The 27,432-nt window shown below is 38.9% G+C and overlaps 1 protein-coding gene across 1 annotated transcript; it reads right to left on the reverse strand.

The window, feature by feature from the left end:
• Positions 1 to 1,049: 1,049 nt before the first annotated feature.
• On the reverse strand, positions 1,050 to 26,811 carry LOC139718624 (uncharacterized). The gene is made up of 9 exons (XM_071630085.1): positions 26,060 to 26,811; positions 16,550 to 16,749; positions 15,605 to 15,785; positions 8,964 to 9,148; positions 7,414 to 7,694; positions 6,040 to 6,220; positions 3,016 to 3,357; positions 1,839 to 2,267; positions 1,050 to 1,249 (listed from the first exon to the last, which is right to left on the reverse strand). The coding sequence occupies exons 1-9, from the start codon at positions 26,809 to 26,811 to the stop codon at positions 1,050 to 1,052; spliced, it is 2,751 nt and encodes a 916-aa protein (XP_071486186.1).
• Between the last annotated feature and the right edge of the window lie 621 nt (positions 26,812 to 27,432).

The following is a 27,432-nucleotide window of genomic DNA, read 5'->3' on the forward strand; positions in this document are numbered from 1 at the left end:
AAGGTAGAGTTTGATGTCCTTTACAGGCAAGCACAAAAGCGAGTTCTTGTTTTGAAATTAGCCTTTGACATCAAAGATGATATGTATCTTAGAAGAAACATATTAACCTGACTCCATCAATGTACCACCTTAACAAGTTGTTACTCCTGTTTTCTTTTCTTTTTATTGTCTTTAACATGATTAGTATGCAGAAACTGTTTGAGTGGTTTCCAATAGCATTGTTGTCACTTAAAACAGATATTGTGAGTCCTGATGGGAAGTATTTCCCACATTTTAGAACTCAAAGTGTGATATAAACCAATGTGAAGCAGTGGTATTTTTAAAGCTCTGATATCCTTTGTTTAAAAAAAAAACAAAACAAAAACAAGACAGCACATACCATTCATTTATAAACCTGAAATTAAAAAAGAATAAAAAGCTTGTATGCAGTGACATAATAAAATATGTATTTTGTCTGTGCATCAAACCAGCAGCCAGATATGACTCTCTTTGAACTGAACCACACTGATTGCTTATTGTTTCAAAATCAATGAGTGCAAAGTCATTCCATCTTCCTTGAGCTTAAGATTTGTAAGTTTATTTCAGGTATTCTGCTCTAAATCCCTTCCATGAAGGGAAGATTACCTTGCAGATTTAGTTCCAAGAATCTGTACCCAGGTAACTGTCAAACACAATAATGGAAATTCTTGTAAATTGTTCAATTCTTAGAAGCATTCTGTCACAAATAATGAAATGTCATTTATGAGACCCCTGACCTCTTGTGCATAATTTGACCATAGCCAGATTATGATTTCTTGAGGCAAAAATGTTATCATCAGCATTTTTTCAGGTCATTGTCACTTATTTGCAGACCACCATGTCATGGTATGTTCTTAATGAAATCAATGAGGTAAAAAACAAAATTCCTCCTTATAGTTTCAAGGTTTAATTCTTCTGCAGTTTTGTGTTGCTTGCAGTTCATGCACGTAAAGCGATATGAATGCCTTGACGAGTCAACCTGCAGTTTCAGAACCACTTCTCTGCGATGCCGCGTGGCACGCGAACTGCTGCTAGATTCCATTGACGGTAACGGGGACCTGTGTCGCCACGGTGTATCCTTCCAGTGTGGCATTAGTGGTGTGTTCATCTCTCCTACCCCCGCTACCACCGCCTTTGATCTGATCTGTGTGAAGTTGGCTGGTCGTGTTGTTCACAGCACTCTCAGCCATGCTGGCGCTGAAGTCTAGCACACGGCTTGGCAGCTCCATACCTGGTGAGAAGAAAATTAGCATGTTGGTACCAAAGTGTGAATATGCTGAGCATACAAAATGAAGTCCCAAATACAGCACAAATGGTAGAAATGGAATATGAATTTGTAATTAAGTGTAAACAAATTGGCATTCACCCAAAACCATGATTATGTTAAGGCGGTTAAGGTGATTAAAAATCACATTGATCAAGGGTAATTTGAATAGATTGAGAAATTATAGAAAAAGATACTCTCCATCAATGGTATTTCAACATGTGAAAGAAAATTCATACAATGAAATACAATGACAAATTTTGTTGTGATTTTGATTTTGATTTTGGAATAAGAAACAAGGGCTTTAATTATCCATATCCCACTGGTGAAAACACAACACAGTGGACAGGACTTATTGCAGATAATACAACTTGTGGGTAATTTTGTACCCAAACACAGACTAACAAAGACATTGAAAGTCAAACACTGGAGGAATTCTGTTAACATTCTCCTAGCAATGTACATGAACTGAAATGATGACTTCTTTTTTTCTCGCAAAAGAATATTTACTTGGTTTTATGATATATGAAGAAATAAAGTGTGTTACAAAAAGAACCCTGAAATTCACCTGCTGATCTGTTGCTAGCCTCACTGGCACAGGAAGAGGGGGTCACATGTTTGACGCTACCAGATCCCATCAGGCTACTGCACGACGTCACCGCCACTGCCGCGGCGGCGTGCGAGCTGCCCTCTACCACCGACCCCTGACCTTTGGCCCCGGAGTTGGTCATGACCAGCGCCTGGAGCTCGCTGGTGTCCAGCTTCATGTGGCTGGTGGAGGTGATGGCCGTGATGGCGCTCAGCGGCAGGGTGAAGTCAGGCAAGAGTTGTTGGCTTACGGCTTGAGACACCACCTGGTGTTGCTGCTGCTGCTGCTGCTGTTGCTGTTGCTGTTGTTGTTGCTGTTGCTGTTGTTGTTGTTGGTTAGAGGAGGCAAGATGAGGGTGGCTTGGGGATTGGATTTGGTGTGATTGAGAGTTGATGGCTGGGGAAAAAGAAATGAACAATATATAGATGATGTATCGTGTCTGTCCAGACTTTGGCATCCAATTCAAGCCCCTACTGCTGAAATTAGTTCTGGAAATGATGAGCATTTTCCTCCAGATGTTAGTCTGTTTGTATCAACAAAATAAACAGATGAGTAACCAAAGGACGAGCACAAGCATACATAAGAATGAAATATATTTATACATTCTCAGGTAATCAAATTATTCATCTATTCATTCAATTATCTAATCATTTGCGCCACATGTGCTCTGTGATTGAGATGGCAAATGACACAGAACAGCTTACAGATATGTCATATGAATATATGCATTTGCTTCCACAAACAACTGCCTTGGATGCCACTCCAGTTAATGCCAATATTTACATATGCCACTCTTTACATGGATAAATCGAGGGTACGCTTTGGCAGAATTCAAGTACTGTAAACACCATGTATTCAGCGAGTTCAATTTTTCATGAATCGGGACTTCCCAACAATTTCACAAGCGTTAAATTCTATGATCATGGAGTAATGAACACAGAAATGTATGCGTGCACATGTCAGAATCGGAGTTAATATGTTTGCATGTTGTTAAATTTAGGGATAGCCCAAACTCACGAAATTCTTGAAAATAAAACCCCCAGGATATACATGTATAGCATACACAGTAGGATCCTATATCAAAAGGCAACACATGCGTCCATTTAGGGATTGGACTGATGAAAGTGGTGGTGCACCAACCAACCTTGGGTGATTTGCTGCAACAGTCCTGGATCAATGAAGTGCTGCAGTTGTTGTTGTTGTTGCTGCTGCTGCTGTTGCTGCTGTTGTTGCTGATGTTGCAGGTGTTGTGACTGCAGCTGACTCAGTGCCGTTCTGGTGTGGGCGTTGAGCTGACTGGCGTGAAGGTGTTGCTGAGGCTGTTGGTGCTGTTGCTGCTGGGGTTGCTGGGATGGTTGCTGGTTACCTCGCATCATTCGTTGCAGCGTTGACTGTGGCTGATGGTGTTGTTGCAGGGCCTGCATGGTGGCGGAGGTCTGGTGGCTGCGGTTGCCAAGACGAGTTGCTGTGTCTTGATGTATGCCACCTGTGTACATAGGACCAGCAACACAAGTCAGTATAGCTGATAAGTTCAGAATCTTCAAGGGTAATGGGATGCTCTGCCAACTAATACAGTCCAAACATTTGTTGATATACAACAAGTGAATTGACAGATCCACACTGTATTACCACCATTATGAAACATTTTAAGATAGGAGAAATTATTTTGATTGACAAAATGTCACATAAGCAGAAGTGGCAGGAATATCAGAAGAATTGGAAAAATGTTGAAAAGTAAACATTTTCTAGAACAAGAAATTTTGTGGTCTTGTGACATTCAAGATATGTTTGTCTTAAACATCTTTCATGGACTTATGATTTGGTCGATAGAATCCTACATTCTGCAAACTGCTTTCATTTTCTTCAAGATTGTAATAAGATATACAGCTTAGGGTCATTATCATGGTTACTCTGAACTGTTTTCATGCATTAACATGTTGTAATATTGCATTCATTACATCAACCCTAACTGGCAAAATCTAAATACCACACATCTTAATCTTAACTGCTGAGGATGGGCTGATTTTGCTACAACAAGTAATTCCCATAGATTATTGCCCGAGTATACTCGGGACTCGTCCTCAACGGGTTAAATTGTTGAAAACTGCGATGGAATCATGTTAAAAATATTCGCATGACAGGAAGGAATACATTTGTCATGTTCAATAGCTCCACTATCTAGGGCCTATATAGGTCTTCTCCAACTAAAATCTTGATGAGTGTTGAGAACTAAAGCACAAATCAAAGGTCATGTAGCAGTGCCTATAAAGGACCTTTACTTACACTGAGTGAGAGATGGTGCGATAGATATAATCCACACAACAAATATAATATAGCAAGTTTAAAGTTGAAAACTGCACCTCAAAGTGTGCATCAAACAATCAGGAAAATCATACTCTTTATATCACACAGGTCTGCATCCCTTACAATGTCTGTTTCAGTGAGTAATCTAGAAGAGCGAGACTAACGCTTGGCCACTCTGCAGCTTGTTTGTTTGTTCTCTCTGCGATTGTACTTTGTACGGCACATATGTTCGCTGATAAGCGCTGCCATGCCAGCGGGCTTCGGGCAGCGCTTTGTTCATGCCGTGCCCATATATTGCACGTAGTGCTATATGAAGATTAACTCAGACGTTTCTGGATAGTAGCACAAGTCATCAAGCATTTCATCCACAACGATATGCCGCTAATTAATGTGTAACCCAAAACTTGTCAAAGCCTGTCACTCTGGCAAAACGACTCACTGAAATCCAAGGTGCTCATTTAATGAAGCAATAATGACAAGATTGACAAGGCTTTCATGAAAGTATATACCGTATACTGATTTATCTGTCTTCTTGCCATTTGATAATTAAAACAGTCCACATCCACTCAGTAATTAGGAAAAACAACTTAAAAATCTTCTCTAATTTGGGGGAATCAATTCTGTGGTACAGCATTTTGGACATGTTCCAATTAGGCCTCAAATAGAAACTTCAAGCAAATTGGCTCTATAGAAAATCACACTGAATTGAAAAGCAAAATGTGAGTGAATATATTTGTTCTTTGACTGAATATATTCATGAAAGCACACAGGCATTGGACTAATATCACCAAGCTTTACATCTATCCTTTGACAATAAAAAACACACCAACAGTGGACAGTCATAGCACTTCAAAAAACTTGTAGTTGTTTTTGTGTTTATGTGTATGAGTGTGTTATGATCAACTTGGAAGTGAGTTGTAGCTATTAGCACATTAGCACAGTGATGCATGTGGTAGAATACAGACTTGAGAACTGTTGTTTGGAATTGAAAGCTAAATAGGGATGCAGGAGATATGTTCACAGGACTGGTTATGTCACTGTGGAAGAGTGTGTGCAGAACCACATGTTTAATGTGAGGAGACAGTTAAGAGTGAAGGTCTATACTACAAAAAATCCAGGATGCAAGAAATGATTTCTAACATTGGAAGATAGAAAGAAGTGCATGGGTGGGACACATTCTGAGGAGGACAGTTTTTCCACCGATTATAGTAATAAAATGAAAACTTCACAGGGAATGGAGAAGGGTATAAAAGAGGAAAAGTTACACTTCTCAACAATGTGGGAATAGGAAGATCAAATACAGGGCTGTCAGATGCTGTCAAACCTGAAAGGAAAATCTGTCGGTAAAGGAGAGGAAACAAAATTATCGAGGAGAAGAAGATGCTGCTGATTATGATGTAGAAGAAGATGATGATGAAGAAGAAGAAAAGAATGAAAGAGGTTAGAGATGAGATACTCTCAAATCTAATAGAAAAAACATCATGGCCAGTACAGGCAGGAAGAGGAAATATTATCAAGGTAGAGAAGATGCTTATGATGATGATGGTGGTGATGATGATGATGATGATGATGAAGAAAAAGATGATGAAGAAGAAGAAAAGACTGGAAGAGGTTTGAAATCAGATGCTGTCAAAACAGCAGGAGAACATCATGTCCAGTAAAGGCAGGAAGAGAAGAAAATATCATCAAGAAGAAAAAGATAATGGAGGAAAAAGAAGAAGTAGTAGAAGGAGAAGAAGTAGGAGTAGACGAAGAAGAAATAAAGAAGGAGAAGGCGTACATTACATATTCTTTCCCTTAATCCAATCCTACCTTCCTCCCCCCTATATACCCAGTGTCGTTACCAAGACTACGAGTCACTCACCGCCAGACTGCGGGGCCAGGAGTACGTGGTTGGCTTGCTGAGCCACGCCCTGGTAGGAGAGCTGCTGGCTGGGCTGCTGACCCATGTGGCCGTATGCGTTCCCCGGGGACGCGGCGGTGAGAAGCTGGCGGGTGGTGTACCCTCCGCGCTGTATGCTACTCACCGATGGTAACTTAGTGGACTGTAGCGAACCCTTTTGACACAAAGACGAAAAACAGAGACAATATTCAGAGATGAGGTCTTACTAGTACCTGGCGGCAAATTCTTAAACATTCATGTGATAAAAATAATCGTCACAATAGGTGGAGTTATATTCTTCTGAAGAGAAGCCGTTTTAACAGATTTGCCCCACATTACTCTTTCCGCGGTATATAGTTGATCGGGTATAGGGTCAATGCCGTTACTTGAATATTCACCTGTTAATGCTGTGATCATTCGCTCGCTCCTATGTTGTGTAATACACTTTTGTCCATCTTTACTTTCGAAGGACCTCTCACAACGAACTGGGAATTGCACTCTGTATTGCTTTAGTGCATTCCGTCAGGATTTTTTTATAGTCCCCTCCCTAATCTCCCCCCCCCCCCCTCTCTCTCTCTCTCTTCGCGAAAGTTAGTGGTGGTATAGTATGAATATTGCTTTCATAATCAGCCTATGTATTCTTGCGATCAAATAATGAGTTCACATCAAAGTTAGATTTCCACGAGTGGGTTGGTAGGTCATCCCGTACTTTTACAGGCACTATACGTATAATATACCGTATGATATTTACATCATAATAAATCAGGTTGCGCCAATGCACCTGTAGGCTATGTTGCGCGGATTGAGCTACAATATATTTGTTTGTACGTGTTCTTCTTTTCCCTGTAACAAACTCCTCGACAGGCATACAATGTATTCATTTATAAATCATGCAGTGAATGCCAAGATCATTGGTTTATGGTCAGTGTATTTTATTATTGAAAAAGATGAATTGAATCTAACTTCATGTCTATTATATCATAGTGATTAGAATTCAATTATTATTATTATTATTCTTTTTTTATCGCGTTACGACACGAAACTAATATAGGACCTTGCAGGTAGAAATGGTTTTAAAAAATCTTAGATTTGTTTGTTTGTTTGTCAGAAAGGAATGGAAATTGAGTGAAGGGGTAAAATTCAGAATACTTGGAAAATTATTTGCCAAAGTTCTGAAGTTTGATACAAACTTACAAGTTAAGAATGCCTAAAAGAATCAAAGGCATTGTTAATGGATGTCAACAAACAATACGGGCAAAAATGAATACTTGTGATTGCATGAATTGATAAGAGGTTAGACTTGAAGTGAAACGTAAGGAATTTAAGAATTTTTTTTTTTAAGTTCGACGTACGTACCAAGGTTGATCCGTCTGTCTTCAGCGCCCCAATGGCTTGAGAAGACATGGTCATCTGCATGCTGGGCGAGCCACCGGTAACAGTGCCCCCTCCGCCGAGCACCGCGCTGTCCTGTAGGGCGTGCAGCTGAGCCAGTGCCATGGAGGTGTTGGAGTGATGCAGGTTTTGCGGAGCCACGGCGACAGCTGGCTGGAGACCCGCCCCAGCCTGGCCCATCAGCGGTAGATCACCGATCAGTACATCCGCTACGCTACTCACCGGGCTTGTTTCCACACCTGACACTGAATAATACAGTGATTCACGTACTGTGGTTAACTCTCGATTTGATTTGAATTGATTACTAGATTTTGATTTGATTTGGTTTGACTTGGTTTACTCATTCTCCGTATGGCATCACTTTACATTTCTTATTTTCAGCAATATCAACAAATACTGGATGGTACCACACGCCATATTGCTATATTTCAAACAATAGTTCAACAATTTTCATTACACTGTATACATCTGTGACATAATGGCATGCGCTATGAATTGCCATACAGAATGGTTGCCAACAATAAGCAAAAAGCTTGACTCATTATGATCATCGATTATCTGTTTGTTTCATGACAATAAATGGTAAATCGGGGTTATGGTCCTACAACAAAGGAACCAAACAGCTGGGATGACCAGTAAATCTTATTAGGCCTACGTTAATGGGAACAGCTTTTTAGCAAAATATTGAATGTATATATTATATAAAGTATACCTTTTTCTTCAGAAAAAAATAACAACAAAGAATTATATCATTTTATTCTAATGAAACGCAGTCGCTGTAACTGTTTTCACGGACAGTAAATGACACGATCGGGCCAAGAGTGTGTCAAGTTCAGCAAATATTATGTACTCGTTTTGTAGTATAAGGGTCTACATTGTTGACTTGAACAGAGGGAATGATTATATTCATGGAATGTTTGTGCATGGTCAAAATGAGCTTAGTTCTACAAAACAACGATTCAACATTTAATGACACAACAATGACTTGGTTTGCAGAGATTGTGGAGACCTTCATGACGGAAATTTTTGCACATTTAATTATTTAGACATGCAGGAGAACCTTTTGGCACCGTTTAGGTCGAGTTTCAAGGACTAAGGATTCAACGCTGCGGCTATTAACTATACAAGCCTGTGTGTAGTGCAACAGGATATTCAAAGACATGGCATGTGAAGTAATTACAGTTCAATATTACAACGATTACAGAATTAGACTTACCTTAGTCCTAATTGTTATAACAAAAATGAAGGAAAATCATTGATATGTTCAAGTTTGAATACGATATGCCTCCGACTGAAGCATATATTGCTACCTACGGGATAGCCACACCAGGCGTTTGTACATCAACGACATCAAGAAGTATAAACTGTATGTTAATATTGAATATGAGAACAATCTTATTTTGTATTATCATGAGAAAGAGCTGACCCGGTTGTCTCGAAGGTTTAGCTAAAACATTCGAGTCACCCCGCTGTCCCAAATGTCCAGAAAATAAAGTTAGTATTGCCTCTCTTACCCGAGTGATGAAAGTTGACGTTGGTCTGGGAGTTGAGGGTCATTCCGTCCGTGGCCAGTTTGTTCTTGAAAGCTTCCTCTTTCCTCCGATTGGCGAACCAGTTGTACACCCGCACTTCCGTCACCAGATTCGAACCCAAGCCTCCCACCTGCGAGGGGGACACGCCCCTTTGGACGCACTCGGCCCTGTGGTTGTAGAGGATTAGCAAAAATATACGTAGACCTTTATTATACATGGGTGTTGTACATGATATTTTAAAAGAAGGTCTATGTGTTCTTTATAGCTTGTGTAAAAGTGACGTTTATTGATTTTCCATCATTTTATACCTACCTTATTCCCAGTTCTATTACCGGCATTCTTTGTGGTTTGTAAATGGGTTCTAAATCTTTATTTCGAACTGCTGGTTGTCGTTTTGACATCTCGTGTAACAATGAAGTGTGTTTTGTGGCAGTTACCACTGTATTTTTTACTTTAACCGTTTCTTTCCTGAAAATTGCTAATACTGCACTTCAAAAAATTGCAACCCATTTTTATGATTTTGGTCATGATATTTTTGTCGTTCAAAACAGATTGAGATGACGGGCATAATAATGTGCAGTCTTTTTTTTTCTTTGTCTTTTGTCGTTGTTCTTACACTTCTTGTTGTTTCGTTTTGCCTAAAAAGGCCTGATGATCCTTTCTTTGGTTATCAATCAAAAGTCCCAATTCGAAGCGAGAGTATGGCTCCGATACCTACCAAAGTATAATGATAAGAGCACAGGGACAGGTGGTTCGATCGTTATACGTCTACCAGGTCTGGTTTTACTTTTATATGCGTCATTCTTTAATACAGCGATACTTGAGAACGATGCTAACTTTTCGATCGAATCCATGCACCTGTTCAGCCCTCCTCAGACTGTGGATTAATCATTGACTTGATTGGCTGACGACCGTAATAATTATACGGTCTGGCCTCTCTCGGACAGGTAAGTTCCTTTTTAAATTTTCTTTTCGCCATTTTGAAATCGAAATGCAATATTTGGATGTCATGGCTGTTGGATTTTACACCGAAAACGCATCATTATTGATTATATCAATGCATCTGGATCCATAGTTCCTTGAGGATGTGTAAAATAAGCGTGCTGTTAATACTAATAACGCACAATTTCTTCTCAAGAAAGAATAAAGAAATTGAAGAAACCTTGGCAAACATGTAGACATTGAGAGGAAAATGTATAACTTGTATTGTCACGAAATGAGTGTCCACGCGAGAAAGGGCCTTGTGAAAAGTTTGACAAAAATCTGAATTTTTGAAGTTTCCGAAGTTGGTCGGATCAACTGTGATTTTCATGTGCTTCCTGCTAAGCGTTGTTATGTTTGCTATGGGAAAAAGACATTGTGTGCCTATAGCTCCCGATACCAATAGACATTTTAACCACAGAAACGGAACATAAAAAAGTGAAAAAGTGAGAGGGAAACATTTTGATATGAGCAGAAAACAGAAGATAAATATGGATGTATCTATCTACGTTGTATCTGTCTATCTCTCCATCTATCTCTCTCTCTCTATTATATCTATCTATTTATTTATCTACTGTATCTTCTTATATCTCTATTTATCTGTTTGTCTGTCTATTCTATCTACTAGTATCCATCTATCTATTGTTCACCTCATGCCAGTACACAGTATAACGTATATTATACACGTCAGCTCTGTGCTATACGGGGATAAACACGACGTGACAAGGGTAGAAGTTGACTTTTTTTTTTCTATCTATGTATTTTGTCGAGACAAAACATTTGTTGATGTTCTCAAGAGAAGCGTTATGATGAAACACCTTTGATTAATCTTCGAATCACGTCTACAAGGACAGCAGCCAACGCCATAGATAATAACACAAAAGCAGTAGAAAAGATGGGCTGTACCGCTCCTATGTCTGATGTGCTTGCGTTGCAGCAATGTCGATTTATTTGAACTTGTAGATTGCGAATATGTTTGTGAATGTGATGGTATAGTCATTTTCATTCATGGCAATCTATCTGTCCAAATTGACGTATCCATTCTCTCACTTTGACATAATGAATGACCTTATAGTAAGAACCGTTAGTCTTCAACGACTGATAAATCTTGTTTATTTGCCACTAACACTGAGTCCGGGTGTTGTCCTATAAATCACGAATGTAACGTTATTACTGCAGGTACGTTCGTCTGCAGTGGAGTCTCACTAACATTGATATAATTCCGACAAAACTCTCAGGTGGTACTGGAGGAATACTTTCCAATCAAATAGAATGACTAAAAACCCACTTTGATCACATAGGGCCGCTGGTGTAGATACAGCTCGGCACTATTACACGCTCTACGGGATGTCACACCAGCTTGACAGATGAGCTCATTATGACGTCATCTTTATATCCCGGGACGTGAACTTGTTTTGATTGATGAGGGTGTACCACCCATCGCACGCCCGTGTTTCCGTATTACTCACACGATGTAATCACCTTTTGTGTAAACCTCGGGCCGACGACATTTCACGTCAAATCATTGCGGTTTACACGTTGGGGGAGCCGTGCACACAGTTTCCGTCATATCTCACACCGCACCCATAAGCAACATTCCAGTGCCACAATTAACTTTTAGCGATGAAATAATAGAGACAAAACAATAAGGGAAGAAGCTTAAGACCTGCAGGCAGCTTGAATGAAGAGCCATGCTATGTCTTTGAATACCAGATGTGCTAACACGATATACCATTGTTTTTGTCCCATAATCATGGCCGTTTTTGATACTTTTTCTTCTCTATATACGGGAACATCAAAATAAATCCGTGATAAAAGACGCATGATAATGACCGGAGAAGTTGCATGAGGTCACGACGCAACACGACACGACATTATACGACACAACACGACACGCACGTAGGCCTGAACACCGCATTGCCGACTTCAAGGAGGCTGCCAAGGTTGGGCTACTTTGCACCGAGGGCTTGCGGGGGCTGGATCGGAGTGGCACAGTGACCCCTCGCGCTTTCGCAACACATGCGCCATGGAAACCACCATTTTTCTATGGGCTTGATGTTTATACACTGTACATCCATGTGGTATCGATCGGCTATAGTTAACGGAAGTATACTTTTTTTCATCGAAAATGTTACGTGATGGCAATAATCATGATGGCTTACAGCCCTCTCAATCATCTAATTATTGAAGAAATACATCCCTTCATTTAGCTTTTCACACTTTCTATTCATCTCCTTTACTATCTCGTCCACCTCTTCGTTCTTTGCTCTCATCAATATTTTAATATCGTTATCGACATCGGTTTTTCAATATCAATACACTCCTCAACCCCACCCCACCCCCTACACTACTGAGTACGGCGAATTGTCGTACTGTCTCTTACCTCTTAACATCAATGGCAAATTTGATCTGACTTCAGAGCCTCAGGGAAACACCAAAATCACACACACACACACACACACACACACATACACACACAAAAAAAAACCAACCAACAAACAAAACAAAACAATCCCCTAAAGGTCTATCGATACAGTCAAACTTGCCTAAGCGGTCATCTGTTTATAGCGACCACCTGCCGAATCCGACCACTAAAACAATTCCCCTGACACAAAGCAACGCTAAAGACCTGTTTAAAAAGGCCACTTGTTTCGTCTCCCTTGGGTGGCCGATATTGCCAGGTTTGACTGTATTCGCAAATGTCATGACCGGCCTTGAGTGCATATGACAGTTGCTCAATATAAACAAGATCACAATTACATGAGTTTCACTTCTCCACAGGTATCTTTAGAACAAAACTGACTTGAAGATAAAAACTTTTCACTTTCGTCACACCACAATCTTCAGTCCGTTGAGTGTGCCCTACATACTGTATGGGTATCTAACAGCTAGTAAACTGGATTGCGTGGCGGTGGCAGCGCTTTCTGCGGGCGAAAGCATCAAACCCCGACGTCAAGACAGGCATAGAAATCGAAAGATTCGATGACCGAAACCTGGCATATCCGTTAACTTATCAATGTTTCGACGGACCCATTTAATAGTTCCTTCGTTGCTCAAATTTGACGCGGAAGGAAATAGTCATTAAAAACATCGGTGTATATATTTTATCGCATTTGACCGAGATGACATATTAGAGGGAGAGAGAAGGGAGAGAGAGAGTCAAGAGAATTATTATCATGAGGGATAGAGGGGGGTGGGGGGGGGGGGGGAGAGAAAAGAGAAAGGGGGAAGTGGCTTCAAATATCCTCCATGTGATCATCACTGTTTGTAATAGACCAGTTCGTAGACCCACTTTGCACATGAGCAGAAAAAGGTCATTTTTTTTGTACCAACAGGCATTTTGGTTTGTTAATTCACTGAGATAAGCATCTGTGATGTGATGATTATTCATGTATCCTTATATTGATATAGATGGTGCTTGCCAGCACATCCACCTGACAGCAAGCCTGGTATTTGGCAATATCAAAAGAAAATGTTGTCAATGCATTCAATACAAAACAATGAAATGCATGGCTCCTGAAATGTCAATTGGCCATTCTGGTCACCTGGTCTATGAAAACGAAAGTTCATTCTTTGTTTGAATATGAATTCCATAAACTGTTACGTCGGGCAAGCTTATGTATTATGTCGCTTTGTAAAACGAGTGAAATGCCTAACCAACTGAGAAAAAAAAGAAAGGTAATTTGTACCAATGTGTACATGAGCTAATTACGAACTGGCTATGTGAACATTCAACCTCAGAATTACAATGCCGGTTTGTGATATCAGATTGTTGAACTAAAAAATCTAGACGTGTACTCATGCGCTCCTTCCCTCCCCCTCTCGCTCAAAATGTCCGTGTGTATGACTTATTGTGTATGTATACGTACATTGAAGCTCAGTGTGAATTAATACGTCACAGAGAGGGAACATACTTGCCTATATACTTTTGTTAAGTGTTTACTGGCTTTCCGTACAGATGGGGTAATGCAATACGACTTCAATCACGAAACAGAATATCGAGAGCATGTCTTAAGAGAATTGAATCAAACCAACCTCTCACACTCGCTGGTCGATCCAAAAGTCGATACCAAGAGGATCTTTTCAAGATGCATGCAGTAGAGAGCGTTGAACTCAAAGAACAAACGTTAGACGATTCGTTGTCCTACTCTTCTCAAGTTACGACATGGACTTGTGCAATTGTAACAACATTTTAATAATTAACACAGCAGAGGTAATGCGACACATTTTCTAACCATCTGTCTGCTTCAAACCAGCTTCATTTTTCGTTCCAATAATTGTTTAAAAATATTCGAAAACAGGTGCACTAAATATTATATCTCTACACGTATCGTGTACTCGTGCAAATTTACTGCCTGCATAAAGAGCTCATGTTCGTTATATGGCCCAATTCACAACTGTAAACTTCTTGAAACACAGATAGAAACCATTTCCTTTTAGCTGGTTTGATTTTTCTTTTTTATCCGAAACTTGATCTGTCAGCCACTCAAGCAATATGTAAACAGTCAATGCCTTTTGAATTCGGAACAAGCATTCAGTGATATTTGAAACGGAATCGGGTCTTTGGTATAAACGAATGTCTCTTCGGGATGAAAGTGTCTAGAGGCCATAGACACCGACAATAGAAATTCCGTCATTCTATTTGGAGAGTATGTTTCGTTTCCCACGAATCGAATCTGTATAACGACACATGGTCGTTTGTTTAAATGATGATAGAACCGCAGGGCGGGGCACTTTTAAGGATTTGCCGAAAATCTGGGTTACTGCGACACCGACGATGGTGGCGTCATTTCAGGATTCCCCACAGACTGGTGACACACACACGCAGACAAATGAACACACACACACGCGCGCGCACGCGCGCGCACATACACACACACTCTCACACACACACGCATACACACGCAAATGAGATTTGGGTAGGGACTCTGAAAAAGAAGAAATAAAACCCCACTCCATCATTAGCCGGAAAGAGCCTGATAACTTCAATGGTCTAATCAAACTAATCCTTATTGATATTCCAATATGTGTTCGTTTATAACTAATGATCATTACTTTCAAGTGCTGTTCGAAATGATACAGCGAAAAAACTTTGTGATACAGCAAATGTCACCGAATAATTATGAAGAGTCTGTCTTTTCTCTCTCTCCTTTCTCTCCCTCGTTCATTTTTTTTCATTAGATGTATAAAGATGGATTGTGATTATAGTGTCTCGTAGATTTCTGTAGACCCTTTAATTATATACATTCATACATTAACACAAACCTGCATTTAATACATACATGCACTTACATACATGGGATGTGCATATTATGCGTGTGTTTGGATGATTTCATTCTAAAAATTAATACTGTGATATTTTCAGTCAAAATAACAACATTTTTTTTTAATCTAAAAAATAATTAACTGCCATGCAACATAACCTCCGAATACGAATTGTTTCGTTGAAGTTCAATCCGGGCAGTTAACGCTACAACAATGTATTATGCATGGAATGTTTGAATGTAAGTAACTGGAATAAGCGAGGACATTACGTTATATTTTCATTACGAGACATTAGACATCTTCATGAATCAAGTGGGTCTTTTTTATGGATTTCATATTTTTTAGTTCATTTGGGGATTTCAAAATTCGAAACTCACGCATTGCATTGGATCACCAGACTTTCTCGCTCCTCCTTGCTCGGATTCCGATTCAGGTTGTAGGCGTGGTACAGGATTCGCTGTGAGGCAGGGCCCCACTTGAAGCGATTTCTCCGCTGTTTCTTCGCCGGGTTCTCCTCGGTGGTGAAGACGTAGTGACCAGTGTCAGGGTTGGTGAATTCTGCAAGCACGTACATGTATTGAACAAAATTAACAAAAGTAAAACAGACACAGACACACACACATACACATACACACAAACACGCACACACACACATGATAAAGCTGCACTCAAGTTTTACTCCATCATTGTTTTCATAAAGAAGCCGTGACGTGCAAACAAGGAGTACTGATACAAATATACATTGACCGCTTTCCCAAAAGTTTTGTTTTATTAACCATGGAGCTATTTCCTTCCCCCAAAACACAAGAATTTCTATCTAAAAAAAAGATATATATTAAAATTGATACCAGCGCATTGGGATTCAACTAAACTTCGTAATTTAATTTTGAGTAAGTTTCATGCTTTCATTTTTTTTTTGTTCTTAATAATACCATATATTACAATCCCCGCGGAAGTAACATTTTTCTCAACCCGAATAATGACAAAAGATCAAAACAGAAACAGAAAAACGAACAAACTATTATCCCATCCTAACAATCTCCACAAAAGTAAAGAATAGCAGTTAATATTATAAACATTTGCTGTAAAATGCGATTAATTGAATGTTTGAAGAATTTACTACGGTGGGGTGACAACTTTGGTAATACATTATACTCTTGAATAAAATGAATCAAAACGATGTAGGACCTAAGTGATAGCGGCAATTGATATAGCACTAAATACATTATTCATGATTCAAGCAGGAGACATATTACTATGCGTAATATCATTGTCAGTAGTATTGAAGGCATAAAGTGCATGAAGTGATGTGTTTGACCTACGTTTCATGACTTCCTTCTGTTTCTTGTCATACCAGTCATAAAGCATGGCACGCTTTATGCTCTTCATGGGCGTTCCCTTGTTCAAATGCTGCGAGAGATGTGATTGGTTGAGCCCCGTGGCATCTACCACTTCTCTCTGGGGGATGTTATGTTGCTGCATGTACATCTTTATCATCTTTGCCACCTGCCAGGGATCCTGCCTGCAAATGGGTGGATAATAAAAGAAAAAGGGACAAATATCAATAAAACTTCCCCCGAATCATCATGTCTGCTGTTATGATAAAAAAGGACCCTCTTTTTGTCCTCTTTGTTTTGAATAAAAATTCAAAAGTGGTTTTTTTTTTTTTAAATCATGTATAAGCAGTGCTCCGCTTTACAGGCTCTGCTTTTCAGAGGGCCACTTCCCAAGTGTACATTGCTATTTTTGGTTGTTTAACGAAATTGTGTGTGTAGTTCAATATACTTAATGATGCTTTTATCATGTATTTTCTAGAAAATGGTAAGATAACAATTGTGTAATGTATGTTTTATATTTGGTTACTCTTTTGAGAACGGATGGAAATAAATCTCAGTTGAACTTAATTAATTGAACAACTGAAATATACAAAGCAAAATTGTTTTTCACATTGACGAAATTCGTGTTTATGTCCGCTTATTATCATTCACATGTTTGAGTCTTTAACTTTATTTGTCACATTGTATAGAAGTGTCCAGATCAAAATAATGAAACATCGTGATATCAATATTTTTGTATGACTCAAACTAGAGCAAGAATAATTATGTAACTGAACATTTTAGGGTTATCATCATAATTTTGTCTTTATCATATGAGTGTAAAAAATGAGGCATAGATATGGAAGATATAGCGGAACCACGCTTCGGAAACTCTTGGTTTACGGTTTAAATGATGACGTCAGGGAATGTTGAAGATGAGAGTGGTGTGAACAAAGGACAAATCTACCTTATGAGGATCGAAGTCAAAATCGCTCGGATGCAGGATTATTGTTAACTCATCGTTATAGAACCTATCATCCTATGGTCCTACTATAAAAACGTCTCGTTGCGACATTAAGAAATGCTTTTTTTTTTCAGGCATATATATGTAGTTCTTATACTTCCATTATACGTAGTAAAAAAAGCTTTTATCTGTCTTAATGAAACAACTTGCCAAAACGTTCATAGTACAAAAGAAAATCGATAGATTCTTCAAAGAAAAAATGTGAGGAGCTGGATTTTAGACTATACATTATCAGTGTCACTCTCATTATTTATATGAAGCTGAATTTGTCTTTTTCGGAGAGAAAAAATTCAGAGTCAGAAGGTTTCAAGATTTCAAATTCAAAGTTTAACAGCTTCCTCGTTTTATGACAGCGAACACACAGCCCCTGGCAGGCCGCGAGTGTCAAACTGCCATAAACTCCATTGAGCAAAGTTGTCCTTTATCCCGTCCAAATTGCCCAATTTATCGCTCGAGCAATCCCATAAAGTTGGCCCGCATGTCTCGATGAAAAGTAGAGCCCCAGTAATGACTTTGTTGGCTGTATGACGAGCAAATACCGGGCAGAAAAGAATATGAGGGTTGAGCGGTGATATGAAATGAAAAGAAGGAAAACAGACGGGGAGAGAAAAAGCTATATAGGCAGACAGAGACGGAGAGGGAGAGGGTAGGGGAGAGTGACTCAGTGAGAGACACAAGGTGGCATAGCATGACCCTTGTACATTGGCAAACACTCTCGTCCGCAGCGCGCGAGACGTGTTGGTTTCTCTCCCCCAAACTACGCGCGCACCTATCCCCCCAACAAAGTTTGTTGTAACAAAAAAAGTAACGATTTTGTGTATTGAATCTAAAATTGACTTCTGTTCGTGGCTCAACACTTATCAACAATAGGCTAATAAAGGGATTCCATGCCTCCCAACATTTGCAGAGATCGCACGGTAGGGTTTAATTTTCTGTTAATTTTCAACCCCAATTTCAACACTCTATCTGTTGCGACGAGTAGACGGATTGATAACCGCGCGGTCCAAAGTACCCGCACAACGCAAAGCTGAGAGTGAAGTGTTTTCTGTTTGCCCAAAGCCTAAAGCGGACTAAATGTTTGGTGAGCTAACAGACCTCCAAACAACAGGAACAAGATTCCGACCATGTGGCCCACTAGCAGAATGATATCATTGAAATGGAATTGTTGCCCGCATATAAAGAGAGAGAAAAAAAATAATGAACAAAAAAGGAATGAGTACAAGAAGGGGGCAGAGGGGTCGTTAATACGAAGTCTTGTAAGAATTGCCATGAAAGACCACTCGTAAGCGGCGGATTAGGAACAAGCAATCCAGCCCAAATCCTATTTGTAAAACATACGATAGCTCTAAACAGCCCTAAAGGCATACATAATAGGGAGGCATCGTTTAGACTAGCTCAAAGGTAATGTAACCAGTGGATTATCATAGCGGAAGACAACTAGAAACGTGCTAAACTTCTTGATGACCTTACAAACCGAGTTGAGAACGGGGAGCGCTAGCGGCACACTCTTCGGAATCGTTAGAAAAAGAGGCATCTAATTCGCGAGGGATCGTCATTCGCACTTTATCTTGTTCACATATTTGTCTAAAAAGGCCAGAACACAAAGTTGGGCAGCACGATCGTAGTCTTAATTACAGGGGAACTCTTTCTATGTAAAATTACATGTAGAGGACAATACGAGAGGTCTTCTATATCGTAAATAAAGGACATCGTTTTGATTGACGATAAATCCTAATTTCATTACGTCAGACAAGTCGGTGAAAAGGCAGTGACTCACGTCTAGTGTGTTGAGTGGGATATGCCTATCGTAAAATCTTGTTACGGGCCTGATCTATATGCGATACCATGCAAACTATAAGACTTTGAATTCGCCCTTCCTTTGTAATCTTTTTCTTTGTGGCAGTCCTTTTCCATCTCAACAAACTACTCAAAATATCTCATGTAAGACCACATAATTATATACCAATCTCATTATGAACCGGTCATATAGAGTAAGTTGTTTCACAGCCGACATACAAATTGATCATGGCTCTTGTTTAATCCGTTTTCCAGTATATTCTTAAACCACTGGACTTAACTCCCGGCGATTCCACAGCTAGGCGCATTATTGACTTGACATGATTAAACAACCATCTATATACGATACAATAAGAGAAGCTACGCATTAAAGTATGCTTTGTTTACCTCGTGTGGTATCAATTCATACATTATTTTATTTTGCACTTTGTTACTTTTACATCTTACAATTTTCAACCACAATTTTGTAAAATGTGTACCTCGTATAATATATGTACTACCTTTTGTTGGATGGAAATAAAGTATAATTTAATTAAGTTGAACAATAGGAGAGATTTTTATATACTTTTGAGATATTTTTAATGATATGAATATCAACAGCATGGTTTGCATAATTAATAAATGTAATTGTGCAATGGTCCGATAATAATTAGCATGTAAAGTTCAACTAGGCTCACAAATTCAGATTACGTCTGAAACTGCCTCAAATTATTCATGAAAGGCTATTGTATATTAGGAAAATGCGCTGAAGCTATTACGTCCAGACACAATGAAAATAAATCATGATTACCATACACCAAAATCAAGTTTAATTTCAAACGTTTTCAGCAAGCTTGATATTATCAATCCTTGATAATATACGCCTATTTAAAAAATCATAAAGTTTAAATTCTTCCGAATTATTCCAGTTCATTGTTACCTCTCGTGGCAGAAATATCAACAAATAGTGCCTGTCGGGGTATAAGAAGCAAGCGCTAATGGGCCAGGGTTGTGCGGGAAATGGGAGATACGTGGTTTGGTACTGTATTGATGGCCGATCTACGGGAGGTCATTTATCTAACGTGTTGGTTACAGAGCAGTGGCATGCTACTTGTTGCTATAAATCATTAATTTCTAGCGTCTGTTACTTTTTCTTTAAACATCAGTTTAAAAAAAAAGAACCGCCAATCTTTTCCTACTAACAGTCGTTAATGAAAGAGTTAAAGCAGTATTGTACAAGATTTTTTTTTCATGGATGCTGCGTTGTGCTCGATAAAGACATTCAAATGCAACAACATTTTCATATGAATACTCAGTATTTAAGACATCTTTAGAGGAGATGTAAATAAAGTTTTCTGATCAAAACAAACCTGTGCGATTATTTTTTTCACAGATATTGATTAGAGTTGAAAGTTTCCTGTATTAATGTTGCAGACAATCCAACTGCAGCACAAGATTTTCAAATGCCGTATCCTCTCGACCCTGATGATAATCATGGCGTATTGAAATGCAAAACGCATCGATCTATTTCGTTTACTTAGAAACAAAGCGATCACTTACACTCTGCCATATCTGTCGTTGTGTTTGATGAATTTAAATTTGTGTCGAAAAGTTTGCTATGTTTTCTGTTCACTGTGTGACGAATGACGAGAGATATGACACTTCATTACTAGGCTATCGTGATACCATCAACGAAATTCAGGAAAAAAAAAAACTCCAGTACTCCCAAACATAAGCCAAGAACACACTTGTCCCAAAGATGTGAACAGGAAAAATATATATATATATAAATTAAATCAGATCAATTTTGCATAATATCGGGTGTTTTCTGGCGATGTCCCCTGGTGTGTGACCGGCCGAATTGTACATGGGTCGACCCATTCCATGATCTTGGTGGCTGTGCGCAGATGGGAAGATAAGAAGGAGACTAATGGATACAGGGTCAAAGTCTTGATCTAAGAAACACGTTCCGTTGCCAAGCTTGAATCGACACCTCTAGCAAATGATACAATAATCAAATGAAAATTTCACAAGTGCAACATCGTGACTTATGTGTGTGATTTGACATGAATACACGGTTTTCTGTCTACATTCCTTTAATGGGCAAACGTGGAAAAACTGGCACATCAATGATTTTGTTTCAGGGAAGTAACACTTCGAAGCAAATTTATATTTAGGCACGTCAGTTATCACGGTCGTGTTAGTTTTTATATCTCTGCACTATCTTGACGCCCCTGAGCGAAGCCACAAATCAATCCAGCCACAGGACCGATAAAGTTATAAACTTAGCAAATGATCTACCAACGCCGTTCAATGTTCTTAGCAATTAAGCCATAATACCAAGTTGATCATTTATTTATTTGGTACGTAGGTCTAGTTATGAAATAACCAGGCATTAAGCTCATAACTTATAACCTCCCCAATCAGATTTTTGTAGTAAGTTAAGAATTAATAAGAAGTGCTTTACTTGAGATATCCCTCAGAAACAAATGCGTTAAGCGCTGCAGTTGGTCGAGGGGTATTTCATCTGTGAGGACTCGCATTTCAAACTCTATTTCAATCCATTCACATCGATATGTTTTTGGACATTTAAATTCAAGGATGGAGCAGCGATATATTGATCCTCCAGGATATCGATACCGGATTTATATCAGGAAAGTAACCTTCAATGTGACTGGATTTCTAATTTACGCTGGAATATCTCACAAATACTTCAAATATCACTATTGCATTTTTCCCCTTGACGTATAGGACTGCCTTGTTGACCATCAATATTCATGCAGACACTATTGTCTTGGTAAGGCGTGTGCTACAACGATCAGTGCTATTACGATATTATACGTGATAAATGCTGGTTACATAATTATTTACGACGATATACCATTACGACCCTTCTGTACTGCATAGGCATTATATTTGTCTGATCTGCTTCTTTTCAAACCGACATAGACAAATATTTTGCACATCGAATCGTATCTTTTTTTTTTGGTTCTAGTGTGCCTACAAAGCTGAGATATTCTTTTCAGCTGAGATACTGTTTTCAGCTGATCTTATTTCCACGCTGTTATTTTCACAATTGAAGCTAAATATATAAGAATCAATTGTCTTTTAGACTATTCTATTTTGTAATTATAACAAAAAAAAAATGACAAGAGAACTTTTCTCATTCTCCTCAGCACCTTTGACGGTGCATGATTATGAGTAACTATATTTACGTGTTAAATTTGTTTCAAGTAAGACATAATTTCTCTATGTTGTGGTTTGGGAGCTCACTGCGCTGGTGTGATTATAAAATCTGCTGAGCAAGCGTGTAGCATCATTGTAAAAGATGAATATTTGCTCTTATCTATATTCTATTCCTCTCTTTATTGTAGGTAGTTATACGAAACCTTCAAAGGATATTCTTGCCTGTCTATGGGGTAATATAAAAAGTACAGAACAAAGTAAGAGTTTCATTCTTTATTTGAAAATGAATGAGATTAGGGGCACCGTTGAGCAGTGCTTAACATGACAGCAAGTCATCCGAAAAAAGGACAGAAAGAAAGAACCATTTTTATAGTCTTCGGTGTATTCTACAAACTGTGCAAAGTCATATTAAGTTAATTTAACATGAGCTCGAATTAACTGCGATACTACTATTTTGTGCGTACTTTGTCAACGATAAATGGAGGATATATCAACGACAACAAAGGTTTCGGAGGATCTTGTACCTCGTCTTGTAATGAATTTATTGTGCTATATAAGGATGAACATGATATACTTGATGCTACGCTAATATTTCCAATGAATAGTACAGTTAAGTTTACACCATAGGTGTATATACATTTTTAGTGGAAAGTAAAGGTAATTGCCAGTTGACAAGAGTGGGAATCTAATGGTATATTTTTTACTTCGATTCTTAAAATTCCTGTCATTCTCGTCATTAATCGACCATCAAATATTTAATGTTCTTATTAGAAAACCTGGCTTATGCACACCTCTGTGAGAAAGGTTAACAACTGAATTAAAAACCTTGTGGAGAATCATACCCTATCACAAGGCAGCATGAAATGACTGCAAACTGGCGTCTTGGTATGACGAATTACATGCATTTAGTTGGAATAGGTGGACAGAATAAGTTTGTTACTAAGTTCTTCGGAAATACACATCCATAAATTTACTTGCATTTAGTTTGTTAGATGGCCTGTTACCCTTACTCTACTTTTTTTAAATCAAATTCTATTTCATACGTTTTCTATGTATGTGTATCAAGATGGAAAGCAATTTCAATATTGATATCCATTTCATTAGTTTGAAGTTGATTTGATTATACTTTAGATATCTTTACAGTTCCTACACTCTTAAGATGAGAAGTTGTGAATAACAACTTGGAAAAGCCCAATTTAGGATCCAGACTTTAACTTGACAAAAGGTAGGGACGTGACTAATGCCGAATGGTAAACGGAGTACAGTGTATTGACTGTGTTAACAATTCTTTCCGGAGCTATGTCATTGACAGTTTTTCCAGCAAACTAAATTTACACGTGGTGTTAAAGCACAGAATGTTTATCTCCGTTTCTTCAGAAGTGCTCTGAAATACAAAATAAACTGTTAGAAGAAAGGGGAAAAAAGATGCCTGAATCAGTCATATCAGATTGGATCAGCTGTCGCTTTCAGGTGTGCAAGTGCATATTGATGAGTAAGTTGGTCGACTTTATACTGGATTTTCTTTTCTTTTATGTGAAACCTGACAATTGTCATTATGATGTCAGCGAAGTTTACACCTCTAGGGTTTGTATACTACAGTGCCGATTCCCTAATGAGTCATGGACGTAATAATGGCTGCATCATATATCACCTCGTTGGGACGTTGGTGAACTCACTAGTTTCAATAGAGCAATTTACGGTCGACTTTTCCCCGACCAAAATACACACGTTTTACTCTGCTTTGTGAATGTTTATTATCGAGTTCTTCGAGAACAGTGTAAAGCGTTGGACCCATTGATAATAGCGTATCACACAATGCATCCTACGGAAATTGAATATAAAGACTGCAACGGCAAGCAGCCCTCGTTTTCTACCGTGCTTTTTCTAAAAACCAAGATTTAAATATCAACATAACCCTACCCCAAATAACGACCAAAAATCAAACAAATAAAAATGTTCCCAACATCATTTCCATTCCCTAGGAGTGACGCAGTATGAAATAGACAAAAGAAAAAAAAAACGATTAAAGAAGGATTATCAGGGGTTGCATGAATTGGAACAATATATTATAAGATAAAGTAGGACACATAAACACATATTCCTCATCTGTTTATCTGGGTTTTCTTTGAGGGACCCGCACATTACAAGCACTGCTTTTGAGTTGGTCTCTTCAGTTTTCGCTGGACATGTTTCAAATTCATGCTTTTCTTGCAATGGTAAGCAGATTTGCTTTATAAGAATGGTAATTGCCAGTTGATATCACTGTGCCGTCCTCTCATTTGCATTTCTTGTTAACTTGTGTTCTGTTGAAAAGTGGAATAGATTCTGAAATTTCGAAATGTGTTGAATTGCACAAGAAAAGAAATCACTAAATCTAAATGTAGGTTTGTTATACACTTTCTGAACTTTGATCATTAAAACTCTTGTTCTCGATCGACAAAGCAATGGTGTTTAAGAGGAAAAATGGATTTTAAACATTAATTTATACATCAGGCAATCTTCTGGGGTTTTTTTCTTCGATTTTTACTCAAACTGATGCATATAAAAGGCAGCAAGAGAAATATAGAATGATACGACTAGAAGTTGTTGAAAAGATAAGATAATGATTGGAAATATAAATTTGAAATATTGGAAATCAATTTGTCTCCTAGCTGGATGAATACAAGTGAATAAAGAATATTTAAAAAAATGAGAATTAAGTTCTCTTGAGGATTGTTACAACTCCCTAGAAGTTTGAAGTCCGTTGCTTTTCTTTTTCATCGATAACCCTTGTAAGAAAATGATAATGCCATCACTAGTATAAGAAATGTAGAAATAACTTTCATAAAATGCAATTTTTTAACATTATCTCAGAACGAATAAAGATTTCACTATAACGAGTGGAAACCATGTAAGGTCGCATGATTTCAAGCATAATTTGTAAAATCATAGTCTATTGTATTGCGGGTTATATTGCAAGCCAATTTGAAATAACGACCAAGTTCGAGAAAAAAAAAAACTCGATCACAAAATAGTATGGAAAGATAAAAGCGTGACCCCCGTTGTATTGATCCATATTGCTGTGTTCCTATATAGTAATTAAATATGATTTCTTATTAATAAGTCAAGTTTCAACCAAGTGTTCATTGGCCTTGGGTTGAAAATAGATAAGAAGACTGCAAATGTAATTGATAAGAATCTTTGAATTGTTTTAATGATTTACAGATGACATAACCAGGCTCAAATTAACAGATTCTAATCAATCGCCTGGGGCAATGGAGGTAATTAACTATTAATTATTGACGATTCGATGCCCCGACAGATGCAAAGTGCAACCTGAAGGTGTTAATAACTAGCATCGATTAGTCCTAAGCTGATTAAGCTCCTGGCTATCTGGTTAACGGTTTAAAATATAACCGGGAATTGGTTAATGAAATAAATCATTTGTGAAAATGAGAAATAAGATCCGATGAATTTTATTTTTGCCGAATGATTGAGTAGACGTAGACATTCGCGGGTCTAGAATAGATGTAACTGTTGTATTCTCTCACCTTAGCAGCTGGTCCTTCATCGTGAAGGGTTTGTCGGGGTCCTCCGGGCTGTAATCGTGAATGCTCTCCTCCCCGTCTGCGTAGTCCGACATGCTGGTACAATTGCTGTCGTTATCACCTTCTTCCATTGCGTTCGCCACCATCCCGTCCTCTGTATGTAGCATTTCCTGACCCCCAAGATTGCTTTCTAAAACCTGCTTAGCCTCCGAGTCCCCGACCACACCTTCTTCTTCTCCCTCTACTTCTTCCTCTTCGATCACCACCTCCTGATCGGGTCCCACTGACCCAAAATCCGTCACCTGGTCAAGGGAGTCCAAATGTTCTTGGTGTGTGGTTTGCTCGCCGGCTGCTCCGGCGGCGCTGGACATAGGGATTGTGGCGTGTGAGGCTATTGTTCGCTGCAGTGTTTCCACTTTGATGACGGTGAGCCCGCGGCTACGGTCCGATGAATTCAAATCTGTTTGTTGTAAGGATAGCTCTTCACCGGCTGCCGTCAAAGAAGACGACAACAATGTTTCATCCGATTTATCCTCATTTATAGCTGAAGAGGCGATGGTGGTCGGGGAGGAGTAAACTTTCAGAGATTCGGGCCTGCAGTCGATGGCGTTGCTGGCGGCTTTCTCTGTACTTTCGGCGTCATCCACGCGAAGCCTTTCGGCCGACAATTCGCAGAGTATATCGTCGGGGCTAAGGCCCGAATCAAACAAAGCGTGAATCAACTCCCGCTGTAATTCAGTGAGATTTCCGGGCATGATTTGATGAACATCAAAAGCGAAGTCATAAATCCATTTTTAGTTTCAGATATGAACCTTTGTTTATGAGACGATAAAATAAAATATGTATAGAAAGACGGCGGAAACCGGATATGATTCTTCTACCTTCAATGACAACACACGTAGCCGAAGGGGTTAAAAAAAGGCAACACAGTGTTTTATACCAACCTACCAGCTCATACCAAATATGGGCCGAGGAATGTCACAAAATTGCAGAAATCTTCTTTAATATGTATTTCCCAGATTCCCGCCATTTTTAATCACAAAGTATTGTCGCAGCCCATAGGGATGATCATGCTCGATATCCAACCGTATATGATACGAAAGAGCAGCCAGCGGCCAACTGGGCAACCTGTTTTGTGACCGTTGCGTCTACTGCGCGTCACGGAGCAAAAAAGCTAGAGACATGTTATTTTGCCTTAGTCCCAGCTGTATCGTAGGGTTGGTGCCTTGGTGAACGGCTTCTCCCGCTGTGTACACACAACTCGACAATGTTTACACAACCAGCTCGTGCTCGTTCTAAACAGAAAGAGGAAAAGTTACTAGAATATATATTTCCACACAATTTATATATTTCGATGGCACAAGACTTGATATTTT

This window comes from Diadema antillarum, unplaced genomic scaffold (genome assembly GCF_040938485.1).
Source record: "Diadema antillarum isolate AM-2024a unplaced genomic scaffold, OU_Dant_1.0 scf00000008, whole genome shotgun sequence".
NCBI classification, from domain to species: Eukaryota; Metazoa; Echinodermata; class Echinoidea; order Diadematoida; family Diadematidae; genus Diadema; species Diadema antillarum.